Raw genomic sequence first — 15,743 nt, forward strand, 5'->3', positions numbered from 1 at the left:
GTGTGTGTGCTGCGGGATCGGTAGAGTCGCTAATGTTTGTACTTATCGATTACAGTGAGTTGAGGACGAATGATATTGTTCAATCCAATTTTGATGTGGATTATAACAACAGTCTTCTCGGGCCGAGCCAACAGGGTACAAGCAAGTCGGCTGAGATATCCAAGAAAGGTCGTTACAGAGGATGAGAATGAGATCGTCAAGTCGTTAAATCGTCAATCGTTAGATGATCGTTAATATCGTAAGAGAATGCAACGGAGACGGAAAAGAAGAAGAAGAAGAAAGAGAAAAAGATGCAGAGGTGAGTTGGTCAGTATGTTTGCATTATACCTCTACAAGTCGCAGGGTGGGAGAACTAGTGAAATCAGCTATTGGTGGTCAGTTCATGAGTGATGGTAACCAATTCAAACCAAACAAACGAAATACAACGCACAGACTCTATCATCCAACGTTATAAACATCAACATTTACAGTCTAGACTCAGAGCTCAGTCCCCCTCCCTTTATGTGAGATGCCACTCTCGCTTAACTTCTCACCTTGACGAGCTTCTCTGAGACACGATGACGTCTTGGACATCTTGGTTGTCAGGTTAGATTGATCCCCAACTAGTCACGGACCGCATCACGCCGTCATGCCGAAAGCTCTGCAAGACTTCCCTGTCACAGCGGTGGGTCTGAGGAGATGTGATCGCATAAGATGAAATGGCTTTGCTTGACATATATGACCCGTCTGCAGGAGCTGTCACTTGGAGCGCCCTGTTAGATGCGTGGTAGATTGACTTGAACTCACTTATGTCACTCTTCCTCATCTCTCTCTATCTCCATCCTTGCACATTTTTGATTGTTTCTACCTATGACCATCGAGATGCGGACAATTTCTCGCTCGCATCCACTCAAACCTCCTTTACACCTTTGTACGACAACATATAATTCGAGAAGGACTTAGCTGGTTGACCGAGATGAAGGTCGGTGAAAGCACAGCAACGCGTCAGACGGCGTGTCGAAGCGCCTATCTAGAATGGGGTGAAAGGACGGTGATGCCCGCTTTTCTGTGTCTATTTTCTGAATCAGCAGATCCAGGTTCAGGTTCAGGTACTGATTCCCAAGAATTCCAAGGAATCACCCTGGCCATCCGCCGCCTCGGGGGCCGAACATAACAAAAAAACAATCGAATGACCGCATGCAACAAACGACCAAACCAGCCAAACTCTGAGATCGAACCCATCTCGACACTTATCAAGCTTACCAACCAATCAACCCATCGTCACTCACCTCGGACATGACACTCCCGTAAGACCGCTGTCTGACGCTTATTCATCCCCCATACGACCACGACACACGTTGTGGAAATGGATAAGTAGTCACGCTTGATCATCGTCATATACTTATCCAGTTCGATCTCTTTACCATTTAGACCGAATCGGCTTTCTCCGAGGTTATAACCCATATTGGTCTTACTTTTTCGCCTCTCAACAATTTGGCCCACACGAACACACGAACAGAGATTACTTATCTATTCTATCCCCTCATCACGATTTGGCTCTACTCTGCAAAACGACTTCCTACCATTCGTGAACGACGAAGCAACCGAAACATCCTTTGTCTTTTTCTTTTGTCTTGGAAAGGAGTCATAAATAGAAGTTGAACTGGGTTCAGCCTGGACAAAGTGATTCAGATCCTATCTTAGGTTTACTCTTCGGGCAACCGAGACCGTCGGGCGTACATACCATACAGCAGATTTGGTTACGCTTTCGATCGACCATCAATCGCTTTGACCATCTCTTCCTGATATTTCCACCTCCCTTTCCGCTACTTGGCCATTTCGCCGCATGCAAAGCATAATGGCATCCCATCCAAGCAACATACGCGATCCCTCGCCGTCGACACCCTCCGATGTGGTCGCCTCTTCATCGCGTTCTGCTTCAACCAGAGTCGGGGCTGAAGATGAACAAGAATTGAAAAAGAAGACATCGCAGGGACATGCGATCGATGAGAAGAGAGGCGATATCATGTCTAGCGATTACGAGGAGAGGGGAATACATGAAGTGGACGATGAGGGCCTCAAGAGGAAAGTAATGGTGGTCATGGAGCAGAAGACGGGTAAAGAGATATTGAAAGATGTCGGTGGCGGTCCGTATACTCAGCCGCGATGGTGAGTTCGTCTCTCTGTGCACCCTTCCGTCTCATGCTGCGCTTGATCGTTCGACGCTGACATACTGATTCATAACAGGCGACACTCCTTGCCATTCGTCAAGCCCAAGCACCCTCCTCCGCCCCCACCGCTCTCCTTGGAGGACGCCAAGGTCACGCCAGAGGTCACGGCCAACTTCTTCGACAAGCTCTTTTTTAACTGGATTAGTCCGATGATGGCTCTAGGTTCCGCTCGACCATTGCAAGAAACCGATCTTTGGAAGATGGATGAAGCTCGATCAGCCAGAGGTCTAGCAGAGAAACTCAGAACCTCTTACGCGGCAAGAACGAAAAAGGCCAATGAGTATAATGCTAGATTGGCAGACCCAAACACGCCTTTACCTTTCTCGAAGAGAGTGGCGTACTCTCTCATGTCCAACAGGGAGAAACGAGAAAAGGAATATAGGGAGAAGCACGGCAAGAAACATGCCTCATTAGCATTGGCGCTCAATGATGTATTCGGATGGTATTTCATGTCGGCGGGAGTGATCAAACTGTTCGGAGATGTCTGCCAAGCCGTCACTCCGCTGCTTATACGGTCTCTGATCACATGGTCCACGGATTGGCAACTTGCGGAAGCGACCGGTCAACCGAAACCCAAGATAGGCAATGGTGTTGGTATGGCGATTGGTCTACTGCTGCTCTTACTCACCTCGTCCCTGAGTATCCACCATTATTTCGTCCGTGAGTGACAATTTTCGTTTTTTGAACAGACGAACGCAGGACTGACGGTCTTTGATAGGATCGATGGGTGTCGGAGTTATGTCTCGAGCTGCCCTTATCTCGGGTATCTACCAACAAGCATTATTATTCACGCAGAAATCCAGAGGTGAAATCCCGAACGGTAAACTCGTCAATCACATTTCAACCGATACCAGTCGAATCGATTTTGCCGCTGGTTTCGCCCATATCATTTGGACCGCTCCGATCCAGATGATCGTGATCATCATCATCTTATTGGTCCAAATCGGCTACTCGGCCCTTCCTGGTATCGCCTTCTTACTGATCATGACGCCTCTTCAAGTCATGTTCATGAAGAACCTGTTCTTGATCCGTAAAAAGGCCATGAGGTGGACCGATAAGCGAGCCAAATTATTGCAAGAGATACTGGGTGGAATGAGAATTGTCAAATACATGGCATGGGAGATACCCTTCCTCAACAAGGTACACCAAATCCGAGGTATGGAGATCAAATACATCCGATCTCTTTTGGTCTTCCGATCCGGTATGATGGCCTTTGCCATGTCTCTTCCCACCTTGGCAGCGATCTTGTCCTTTATCACTTACAGCGCAACATCGCATCAGCTCCAAGCGGCAAAGATCTTCACGGTCATCACACTCTTCCAATTGATGCGAATGCCCCTGATGATGTGGCCTATGACCCTCTCTGCTGTAGCGGACGCTATCAACGCTTTGGGACGATTAGAAGCTGTCTTCGATGCCGAATTGATCACTGAAAATTTGCGAATCGATCGATCCCAAGAAGAGGCCGTTGTCGTTGAGCATGCTTCCTTCACTTGGGACGCTGCGCCGGTCGAAGATGATGACGGGATGATGAAGAAGCTTCAAGGCCGATATGGCAAGACGCTTGGCGGCCCGTCAGGACCTAGAAACCAAGCAGGAAATGCTGGGAAGCAGAAGTCTTCGAAGACTGGCGACAAATCCAAAAAGAAGAAGCGAATGTTCTGGAACAAGAAAACCAAGAAGATCACCGCCGTTGACGAGATTGAAGCTGAGATGGCGTCCGGTGGTCCTCACGATGCGGAAGCAAGTAAACAAGCTGTTGGTCAAGGTGCACCATTCGAAGTCCCAGCGATCAACGAGAAGAATGAGCAAGAGGAGCATTCGCCCGAAGAAAAGATCTTCAAAGTACAGAACATCGATTTGGCCATCCCCAAGGGATCTTTGACAGCCATTGTTGGTGCGATCGGATCAGGTAAATCGAGTTTACTTCAAGGTCTTATGGGTGAGATGCGAAAAACCGAGGGAAAAGTCACCTTCTCCGGCTCCACCTCGCTCTGCGCTCAAACCCCTTGGATTCAGAATGCCACCGTCAGAGAAAATATCCTATTCGGTCAACCTTGGAATGAGGAGCGATATTGGGCGGCTATCAGGGATGCCTGCCTTGAACCTGATCTTGAATTACTCGAAGATGGAGATGGTACGGAAATCGGAGAAAAGGGTATCAACCTGTCCGGTGGTCAGAAACAACGTGTCAACATCGCCAGAGCCATCTACTTCAATGCCGATATCATCGCTCTTGACGACCCTCTGTCCGCCTTGGATGCCGGTGTTGGTAAAGCGCTATTCTTTAACGCTATCATTGGTGCTCTCAATAGCAAGACTCGAATCTTGGTCACTCACGCTCTGCACTTCCTACCTTACGTGGACAACATCATCATGATGGAAGATGGACATATCGGCGAAATGGGTACCTTCAACGAACTGAAAGCCCGTGATGGTGCTTTCGCGAGATTGATCAGAGAGTTCGGTAATGAAGAACAGCATGACGAAGCCATCGAGACTGAGGAACAAGCTATGAACTCGTCAGGACCCAAACACACATACGATCGAGCTAGAATGGTAGCCAAAGGCACCGCTCACACCTTGATGCAAGCCGAAGAGAGAAACACCGGTGCACTCAAGAAAGGTACTTACTGGGATTACCTCAAGGCCGGTAACGGTATGGTAATGCTTCCCATCTTACTGGTCGCCATTTCGTTCGCCCAAGCAACATACGTAATCACCTCGTACTGGCTAGTATGGTGGCAAGAGTACAAATGGAACTATGGGAATGGTTTCTACATGGGTATATATGCCGGTCTCGGTATAATGACGGCTATTACCATGTTCTTCCAAGGTTTCTCCAATGCTTTGATCAACTATTTTGCCTCGGTAAAAATCCACAAAAACGCCATCACCCGAGTCATGTTTGCGCCCCAGTCTTTCTTCGATACCACCCCTCTAGGTCGAATCATGAACAGGTTCTCGAAGGATACAGATACCATCGACAACACATTGTCCGATGCTATGAGAATGGCCATCGGTACCTTGTCGAATATTGTCGGTGCCACTATCTTGCTGGCTATTGTGGAACCGTACTTCCTCATTGCCATGGGTGTCGTCTCACTGCTCTACGTCCATAATGCCGCTTTCTACCGAAGGTCATCTAGAGAGTTCAAACGAATTGATTCGATCTTGCGATCTTCCCTTTATTCGCATTTCTCTGAATCGCTCTCGGGCGTGGCTACCATCCGATCTTACGGCGAATCCGAACGATTCTTCAACGACAACGTCTATCGAATGGACGTTGAGAACCGGGCTTATTACCTCACGATCATCAATCAGCGATGGTTGGGTATGCGTCTCGATTTCCTTGGTTCCCTCCTGTCCTTCTCGGTTGCGATCATCGTGGTCTGCTCTCACAAGGTGTCCGCAGCCTCCGGTGGTCTAGGACTGTCAACGATCATCACTGTTCAACAGTCTTTCTCGTGGCTGGTCCGACAGATCGCAGAAGTCGAAAATGATATGGTTGGTGCTGAGCGAATCATGCATTATGCCAACGAGCTGGACCAAGAAGCGCCTCATCAGATCAAGGAAGTCCAGCCCCCTCCCTCGTGGCCGCATGAAGGTCGAATCGAATTTGATAACGTCAAAATGCGATACCGAGATGAGCTCCCGGACGTGCTGAAAGGACTGACCATGAACGTTGGCGCGAACGAGAAGATCGGTGTAGTCGGTAGAACCGGTGCCGGAAAATCCTCCATCATGGTTGCACTTTTCAGAATGGCGGAACTTTCCGGAGGATCAATCAAGATTGATGGTGTCGACGTATCGAAGATTGGTCTGAACGATCTACGATCTGGTATATCGATCATCCCGCAAGACCCGCTATTGTTTTCTGGGACACTACGATCGAATATTGATCCATTCAACACCAAGAGCGATGCTGAGCTATACGATACTCTAAGAAGAGCTCATCTGATCTCGAACTCGCCCAGACCGTCGACTTCGAACAGGCTCGAAATGTCAAATGAATCGAGCTCGAAGCGATTCACGTTAGATACGGTAATCGAAGAGGAAGGTGGGAATTTATCAGTAGGAGAACGATCTTTGGTATCACTCGCGAGGGCTTTAGTGAGAAATACAAAAGTCTTAATCCTCGATGAGGCCACGGCGAGTGTGGATGTAGAGACGGATGCTAAGATCCAAGAGACGATAAGGAACGAATTCAAGGATAAGACTCTACTGTGTATCGCACATAGATTGAAGACGATCTTGAGTTACGATAGGATCTTGGTCATGGCTGATGGACAAGTGGAAGAGTTTGATACGCCCGAAAACCTCTTCTTAAAGAATGGTATATTCACGGAAATGTGCGGAAAGGCCAGTTTGTCTTTGGGTGATATTAGAGTAAGTCCTCGCTTAATGATCAATAGAGCCGAAGTCACTGGGATCAATGAGATCACTTATCGCTGGATTTACGCTGATTGTGCATTGTTCTTTGTTCTTCCTTCTTTAGGCTGCTGCGGCGTTGCGATTCTAGGGTCACAATCGACGGTGATGGAGATAATGCATATTGAGTGTGGTTTTTAGTTTATCTTGCATTGCTAAGTAAGGACGGATGTTACGGATATATGTACTGAATAGGGTAAGCGTATGAGCATTTGTACTCGTATAGTACTCGTACGACCGTGAATGTATGAACCAATGACTTAATATGATGGCATTATTGCCATCTGTCCGTAGGCAACGCCTTGCGTCGTATCCGTATGACCTGTTTGTCTGTCTTCGATGTCCAGACAGCGACGTGTGCACAATACAATAAAGTTGACATTGGTGATGGTGTGCCTATGAGCTCAGTGCACTTCGACAGGATCTGAGCCTGCTGAATGCGGCAGGTCCTTGATCGGACCCCTGCGAAGCACGCAAGGGAAGAAAGGCGAACGGCTCGATTGCCACGCGCAATGCTGTCAAGTTAAGCTGACTTGTGAGACTGTCGACGGGATTGAGACTATCAGCCTTTACCGTCATATGATGACTCGTGGGAGCATCGCCATCTGCCTATCCCCTGCTCGCCACTATGTGCGGGGGCAGACTGTGATCATTGAGCTGGTCGTAGACCGATTGTACCATTTGGGCAAAGACTGGTGACATGCAGACTCTGCATTGCACCATATACATATGCTACTGACTGTACATATGCATGTTCAATGAGGCATCCACGCAACAGGTTCCTCGACGCAAGCGTGGCATGAGACTGTATAGTGTAGGTGCCCTACTGAATAGTCAAATAGTCAGTGAAAGAGTGGAAGAGCTCAACGCACGTGGTTGGCAAATGAGATCAAATGCTGCTGGAGATAAGGCGGATACAACCTGAGCAACTTGTCGATACCCCAAGGGACTGAACGATTATGGGCTTTGCATGCATCGTCCAGTAACCAACTAACAAATGAGGCAAGTGGAATACGGAGATACAAACATTACTTATTCAGGGTTTCCTCAACAGGAATATCCGACCCAAGCCAAATGATTGTTGCACTGCAAAAAGCCGGTGAGACAAGCCGTAAGAAGCTTAAACCTTGTTATTGCCTCAATTCCGACCAGGCGGTGGGTGAGTGAGCCCCTCAAGCCTGTTCTCCCATGTTAGAACGCCAATCGTACATACATACATACACAGCGAGTCCAGTGTCAGAGCAGAACATGCATTCATGATGGCTATCAGTTCGACCAGTGAGCATTTGCTCTCATGTCTTCAGGACCCCATAGCAACTACAGTTGGAAGACAACTCAGCTGGGCGGATCGTTTTGACAAGTGGTCTTTACGTGAATCTTTGGCGAGTACGAAACGGCACGGAGCAGCATATACTTGTATACGGCAGAGATTAACGCTAAGCATGCAAATTAAAGCCGTCATCCGTCCGTTCCGTAGCGTATTCAGTAAGATAAACGGCATGAACACGACATGTGAAGAGATAAACAACACAACGATCGCCGATCATCGCGCATCTCTCATCTTTCATTTTGGTTTGGTAGGTATGGCTGTAGTTTGCAGTATGACCTGCCTTTTTACTTATCGCTGCATAATCTCCAACTCCATGTGTCACGGACAGAGTGAACTGCTTTTGCCTGCTGTGAGTCTGAGGAGGGCGATAAGCAATTACTGTATCTCCCACAGATGCTGAATATTCGAATATTCGGTACACTGCCGAACAAGAGACAAAAGTAAAACATCCTTATCGGAAGGCGCTGACTCGATTGGAATCAGGATACCCAGACTCGATGCCATCGCAGAGAGGATCTGGTTGCATCCGTATGGATCGTGCAAGACAGTACAGACTCAGACGAGAGGAAGCTTTTGACTGCACCGGGTTTTCAGCGATTCAGGGTCACAAGTCAGATGGCTGGGAGATCTTTAATCTGTTGATCTTTGTCTCACCTAGAGTGTTTTTCACTTTCCACTCTATATTCAAATTGTTTTTTCACTATCGTGTTTGGGCGTTCATCGACGATGGATACTCAGAATGGGTATCGCCGTTGTTATTGGGTATCGAGCGCCACACCATTTTGCATTTAAAGTGCAAGAAAGACTCATTCCAGCTAAACTGAGTTCTGGACGACATATTCCAGACTTTTTGCATTATCATCATCGTCCTGTTAGTTCCCTTATCTAGTAGCTTTTCAACTCCAATGTCTCACTTCCTTCGCCAGTCCTCTAGCGCAGAATCATCGCACTAAGTCACCCATTCATCGGCCGTTGTCACTCATTTCACTCCACACTTCTGCTGGTCAGACAGTTTTGCTCGATGATGCATGCATGACTGAGTTCAAGCGAGGAAGATCGTAAAGGTACAAGTAATGTTCATGTCGTCACCACCTACAGCTAAAGTTTAGGCTTGGATTTGGTTTTGTTTTTCCTTGGCCACCCGGTTAAAGCTTACGGCATCTTCAACCGGTACGGCATGGAACAAGATCACGGGGATGAGCTCGAGCAGTCAGTCTGCTCATCGTCTGTGCGTGGGTGCAGTGTGAACAGTTGGCGTTGGGAGCCAGGACATGGTAGTGGCGAAGAGGACCTCGTATTTCGCCTGGTCTTGGTCGTTCACTGCCTCCCGATCTCCCCGCTGAGATGACCAAGGAGAATTGATTCAGCCTTATCTAAGGAGAAAGCGTGAACGGTGTCTTACGGATTAATCTCTCAGCAGGAAGGAACCGGAACGGATGTGAAGGAACGAAGGGAGAGTGTTCAGCTGAACAATGATATCAGCGGTGATCAATGGGAAAAATAAATATATAATGTTCAGCGCTTCGTGATTTCCGCAAAGCGAGAGCACCGAGAAGCGATCGAGACGAGACGATCTTCGCGGCGTCCTTGATCCCTGGCAAGGCGAGGTAAGGCTTAGGGCTATGCTAACAACGAGAGCCACCGGCGAAAACGGCGCTAGCCTACTGAGGGAATCACGTATCTTGCTAATTGCACTCTCACGTACAAAGCATGGCCTTGTAGTGAGAGCCTATGTATCTCCTGTCGATCCGTAGACGCCATGAAATAGGATTTCCGTACGATCTTCAGTCTCACAGGGTCCGGATCAACATTGTGTTTTACCTAAAAAGTCAAAAGCTTAAAGGCGGAAACGCCGTGTACTTTTGTATACTCCGCTTAATCGATTTCTCCGTGACTGTCTTGATGCTGTTATCAGGAACGAACAGTGCTGTAAAAGCCGGATTGTCTTCCCTTACATCCGGCTTTTATACCCTGAAGAAAGTTAATTTATCGGTTATGAAAAGCAAAGCAAGAAGGAAAGTCTCGGATGAGCAGGAAAAGCCACCATTTATTCATTCTCACAGCTGCAAGATACTTGGTATCCACCTTGTCATCCTTCAGCAAAGCAAGTCAGTTTAATTAGTGTGAATTAAGCAAGGCTTTAGAGCGAAGGACGAGATAAGTTGATGTAATGCAAAGGCAAGCTAAAATGCTATCTGAGGAGTACTCCAAGTCGAGACGCAGTGTTTTCAGAAGGTGATCCCCTCATGAATCGTTCAAATACACACCCGTTATCTGTGTATATAGCTTGGATTCCCCCTCCTTCAATGTACTTCGTCCTGTTGACACAACGATACTGTATATACTGTCCGATCAACACTGCACCGAACGGCAGTGAAACGAAATAACCAGCTTGTAGCTTGTACAAACAAACACCGATACCTTTCAACGATCGAAATAGATATTTGGTTGGGCAGGCCGATTCCGATGCAATTGGAAAGCATACCACCGATTCACCAAACAAGCATTTAAAGACCCACTTTTCTGAATCGATCCATCGACTCTCTCTTCAAGTTTGTCGGCTCGTCCATTACACATTATTCATTCGCCTCAGCGAGGTCGAAGTGGAAAATCGGTACCAGCCATCTCGAATCCTGTATCATCGAATCAGTCAAATCAGCACCTACTTGGAGCCACACTTAACATATAATCTAAACTCTGCTGACCACCATCACGCCCGGCGGTATCGTCCAAAGAGCTATATCAGTCATCGACATTAGCGTTACCCATCGGATGAACCACTGTTGATATCATCGGAGGTATTTTCAGGGTCCAACTATACACACAGAGCACCTCCACCATACGTCGACCCGACTGCTTTTCCAGGCACCCACTCCGCATCCACCTGCGAAAAGCATCATAGATCATACATCCATACGTCCATATCATCTCCATAGACTTTCATCCTATAATCTTAATCAAAGCCACTAGCGCTGGGCGCAACTCACTCTCTAGTCTTCATTGTATTTTCAGGGCTCGAACTTACTTGACCGCTGGGGATCTAGCGTATTCCGACCGCCTCGATCACCTAATTGTGGATTATCGGCACCAGTAGTTGCAAACTTTGTTTCCGTCAACTCCATATAATCGGTATCTCAAAGAGTCGTCCTGTCAGTAGGGATAGAACGGTCGGAGATTGAAGTTCTGAAGATTAAAAATACAGGAATCAAGGAAATTTGCTGGTACACCTGGTCTGAGACCAAACGTGAGTACCTCGACCACGCACATCCACTATCGCATGTTTCACTTTCTTCGACATCTCTGTTAATTCCGAGCTGATTGATATTGACTCTTGCTATCCTCATCCACTCTCGCATCATCGTGATCCCTACTGGCTGCGCCAATCATCCTTAAAAACCCGCATTCCACACGCTCAGCCTAGCTCAACAGGCACATACAACCTATAATCGCTGGCAGTCCTGATAAGCTAGGTCTTGACAGGCTGAACGGCAAGCCCAGTCGCTGGTCCGACTTCTGCATAAAATAGCAACTCGATTATAATCACACTATAATCAGGTCAAGCGCAAGCGACCTAGCCACGATGGATTCCATCTTCGAGAACGACGCCTACCTGTTCGACCCTTCGTCATCCGAATACGAAACATCCAACTTCTTGTCCTTCTCATCCTTCTCCGAACACCTGTCGTCCTCCTTGCCATCAACTTGGGAAGACTTCTCCTCCTCAGATATTAAGCAACCACCTCCTCGATCGGTCTCCGACGCTTCCTCACCTTCGATAGCAGATCCGTTCGAGTTTGTCACCTCAGCCTTTGAGCCAGTCACACCTGCAGAAACTGCAAGTTTTGGCATCTTCCACACTCCGACGAAACAATCAGCGAACGCACCCGAGGATCCTACTGCCTTCTACACGCATAGATCTTCGGACTCGGTGGACTCTTGGGGAGAACCAATAACACCCTCGTTATCGGGAAAATCTTTCGCAGCGATCAGCGGAAACACCTTCACACCGCCGAATGGTACACCTGGATTTGCCTGGGACGAGTCGACTCCCTCTTTCGGCGGTTCTACATACACGCCTCCTACCCCATCCTTCCAAGCACAACCCCACCGAGTCATCTCAAACCCAGTCCTAGGATCCTCGTCTCGACAGCCTCGTCCTCTACACAAGCCTACTTCGATGCCAGTGCTGAAGGAAGAAGAAGTCTCGACGCAATGGTTGGACGGTACCAACTTCCTCGAGACACCGCTGGAGATCCCTAGCGCGCCCATGGATGTACCGTCTGAAGTAAACGAGCTGGACGATTTTGTCTGGAACTTCAACGACCAGACATTGACTTTCGACAACCTCCCTACGGATGATACCATCTTCGCTGCGTTCGCCGGGCCCGCGACCGCCGTACCCATGATGCAATCGCACTCGCATACAGGTGTCTTCCAGTCACAAACGCCTGACCTCACCTTCAACCCTAACTCATTCGAGTCCTATTTCCCTTCCTGGACTTCCGGTCCGCCTGCAACGCAGGACGTTGTAGGCTTAGGGCAATTCGAACTCAATCAGAATCAGATTCAGAATCAACCCATAGGCTTGTTACCAGCATTCACCATCAATCCTACAGCAGTCATGGGATCAAATGTTAGTGCCACCGAGGATGATTCGAGTAGACCGTCGTCCGCTCCGGGCCTGAATGGCGGAGAAAGTTCAGAAGGGATGTTGAGCGTACCGACAGCGGACGTCATGACGAGGAGGTGAGTCTGCCAGTATCTCCAATAAACTTCACTGTTGCTGATGTCCCCTCAGTCTCTCCTCGGAAGGATTTGTCCCCTCACGAAACGCTCCTCCCCGCGATCTTTTCTCCTATGCTCCTCAGCCAATCCCTTCAGGCCCGCCCGGACCTCAACCCCTCTATACTTCCGATCCGTCCCCCTCTTATCAACAATTTGACCCCTCTGCTTACCCTCGCATGCCCCCTACACCTACTCGATCAACCTCGAGGAAGATGTCGAACAACCTTTCTATCAAGATCCACCCGCCCGTGCAATCTACATTTGTCCCGTCCCCTTTCCCTCCTACACCTCAATCTGCCACGTTCGCTCCCATCACCAACTTCTCTCAGACCCAGCTTCAGCGACCCGTGGCAATGCAACGAGCGGACACACAGCCACTGCCTCAAACAAGGAGGTTATCGGGAGCAGGAATAACTCAACCCGGTCTACCACCTCATCTCGCCCGAGCACAAGCTATCGTCCAAGCTCAACAGGCTGAGCAACAGGCTCAACGAGATGCTCAACGCCGCGAAGCCGCGGCCAGACGAGTCGGTATGTCAGAAGCCTCGGTAATGCAGCCAACTGCTCCAGCACCAAGGCGTAATCAACCCGCTATAATGGGCTGGGAAGGACCCTCGGCTCAAACTGGATCGTTACCCGTCCTCACACATACTCCTTTGGTGACTGTCCATCCTGCTCCAGCTCAGTATCTTGTCACTGGCGCACCAATCCCGGTGCATCGTGTACACCCTCCTCCGCATCCCGTGAATGCAGCCCCTATGATGATCGCACAACAACAGCAACCTCGACAAATCGCTAGATTGCCCTCTTCCCCCAACAGGGTGCGCAAGGTGTCCAGTCAAAACCAGTTGATGACGCCCACCAAGACGACGCCGAAATCTCGAGCTCCCTCTTCCGCTAAGAGGAAGGCTTCCAACACCGGTGGCTTCTCCTTTGCTGATCCGTTTATCAACTTTACTGCTGATGATGCGGAGAAGCTTTTAACGGGAGTTGCACCTTCAGGCAGTCAATCAAAGCGAAAGAGGGAAGAAGAGGCAGCTGCTGCTGCCAAGGTGGGCGGTTTTGTGGACGACCGAAGTAAGAGGTCGAGAAGCGATGAATAGATTCCGATTTTGGGGCTTGAGTGGAAAGTGCGAATACCAGGATCAGGGGGAATAGCATCCGGATTCGGACTTTACGGTGTCTTCGAGATGTTCAGATTGCCTCTTTTGACGGGATCTGATTTGGTTGAGGCAAAAAGGAGGAATATGGATGCTTGCTTGTATATAAACGTGTCCTTGTTCGATTCCTCAGTGTAATATAGGAACTTGATATGATCCCACCACTAGATCTTCATCTTTTCGCTTCAGTCATGCTTTACTTGAATTTGTTGATTCTTTCTTCCGGATACTATCAGATAGAATTTCGTATTTAGGTATTTGACCATTGTAGGCTGGATGCAGAGAATGAAAAGATGTTACCAATGGTCTCTTGGTCATAGCCAAAGACCGTATAGCAATGCAAAGATTCAGGTTGTTCTCTGTTGCACCTGCTGTTTAGCTTTTTCACGTCAGTATAAAGACTGGCTCCCTCACAGTGCTGGCGGTAGCATTAGCAATTTACAGCTACGATCACTTATGGGATAGGGGCGATCAACAGATGCGGATTTGAGGCGACGATCCGCTTGATCTTTGACCTGGGCGCAAGCCAAAATATCGAAAGATCGATCGTTACATAGCGATTGATGTGGTGTCGAAACCAACTTATGACAGCGAGTTTGAGGTGTACGAAAGAATGTGCTGAAATATTACAATGCATGAATACACGTTGAGGACAGTACAAGAAAGCATTACGGGGCATGTCTGACTGTCATTATCATCACCAGTCGCCGGGATCAGACTGCCAATCCCGAATGCAGCTCGTCAGCCGCAATGCTACTGGTTGGTCGTGGCGTGGAACGATCATGTCGAAGTAGTGATGGGACTTACGGAGAACGCGTGGACCCATTCTCCATTGTCTTTCAGCTGACAATCAAGACGAGCCTCCGGTCTCTCGGTCAGATCCGTGATGTAAGGGTGAAAAGCGTCCAAGCGATAATCGTGGATATACAATGCAGAGGACGAGTGTTCTCTACCTTGCAAAGTACACTGCACGAGTGATGCAAGGCACAGTCGGAACAGGATCCAGTAGAAGTAGAAAAAGAGAGAGAGAGTTCAGCTGTTGTTAGCTTCATCCTGAGACAACTTGTGACGGATGGGGAAGAGACACTGTGCAGTTCGACTACTTTATGAATGATACTCACTTTGAAAGTCTTTCCAGCGCTGATGTCGTCTTGATTGGTGTAAAACTCGAAGTTACGGAATCCCTCTTGCTTGTTGAGTTCCGATTCCTTGAACTCGAATGTATGAAGCGTGTAAGCCAGCTGGCCCTTTTGGACATCGGGGTACTCGCCATCGTCCAATAGCTTGAAGGCTGAATTAGCCCCGAAACCGATGTTGAATTTCAGGATCTTCTCCTCGTCGTCGTCGTCGTCGCCCAGCCCGAAAAGAGGGGTGGCGGCTGCGAGGCCCAAGATGGAGAGAAGGGCGCAAGATCGTAAAACTAGCATCGTGTGTCAATGTAAGTGTGCGCAATGCGGTAGAGGATAGTCTGAAGTCTGGATAGTCTAGTCAATACAATTGCAGAATGGCGTGATTGATACGTATACCACAGGTTCGGCTCGTCAATATGTGCATTATTTATTGACTTAGCGATGTGGTGTCTGCAACCGATGATATTTATAGCTCAAATTGAGGACCAGATAGTGGCAAGACATGATGAAAGAAATTTTGGCGTGTTACAATCTTTTGAAATCCTTTGAAGGATCAGTCCTGGGTTCGGTAGAGGCACCTTTGAGTCGGTCTCATCCAATGGTAATAGGGGTTGCCCATCCCAATAAACGGAACAGCCCATTCACCAGATCGGCGATCATTTTCAGGGGATAAGGGGGCAGAGCTCAATGGAGCCAG

At 48.4% G+C, this 15,743-nt stretch overlaps 3 protein-coding genes across 3 annotated transcripts; 2 read left to right on the forward strand and 1 right to left on the reverse strand.

Moving 5' to 3' along the window:
- Positions 1-1,837: 1,837 nt before the first annotated feature.
- Positions 1,838-6,732, forward strand: I303_106087 (uncharacterized protein; the record flags this gene model as incomplete). Its single annotated transcript, XM_018409392.1, has 4 exons — positions 1,838-2,148; positions 2,227-2,870; positions 2,929-6,599; positions 6,709-6,732. The coding sequence occupies 4 exons, from the start codon at positions 1,838-1,840 to the stop codon at positions 6,730-6,732; spliced, it is 4,650 nt and encodes a 1,549-aa protein (XP_018261665.1).
- Positions 6,733-11,551: 4,819 nt separating this feature from the next.
- Positions 11,552-13,859, forward strand: I303_106088 (uncharacterized protein; the record flags this gene model as incomplete). The annotated part of the gene is made up of 2 exons (XM_018409393.1): positions 11,552-12,717; positions 12,770-13,859. The coding sequence occupies 2 exons, from the start codon at positions 11,552-11,554 to the stop codon at positions 13,857-13,859; spliced, it is 2,256 nt and encodes a 751-aa protein (XP_018261666.1).
- Positions 13,860-14,613: 754 nt separating this feature from the next.
- I303_106089 (uncharacterized protein) lies at positions 14,614-15,343 on the reverse strand (the record flags this gene model as incomplete). Its single annotated transcript, XM_018409394.1, has 3 exons — positions 14,614-14,634; positions 14,724-14,882; positions 15,038-15,343. The coding sequence occupies 3 exons, from the start codon at positions 15,341-15,343 to the stop codon at positions 14,614-14,616; spliced, it is 486 nt and encodes a 161-aa protein (XP_018261667.1).
- Between the last annotated feature and the right edge of the window lie 400 nt (positions 15,344-15,743).

The sequence above is a fragment of the Kwoniella dejecticola genome, chromosome 7, assembly GCF_000512565.2.
Source record: "Kwoniella dejecticola CBS 10117 chromosome 7, complete sequence".
Classification (NCBI taxonomy): domain Eukaryota; kingdom Fungi; phylum Basidiomycota; class Tremellomycetes; order Tremellales; family Cryptococcaceae; genus Kwoniella; species Kwoniella dejecticola.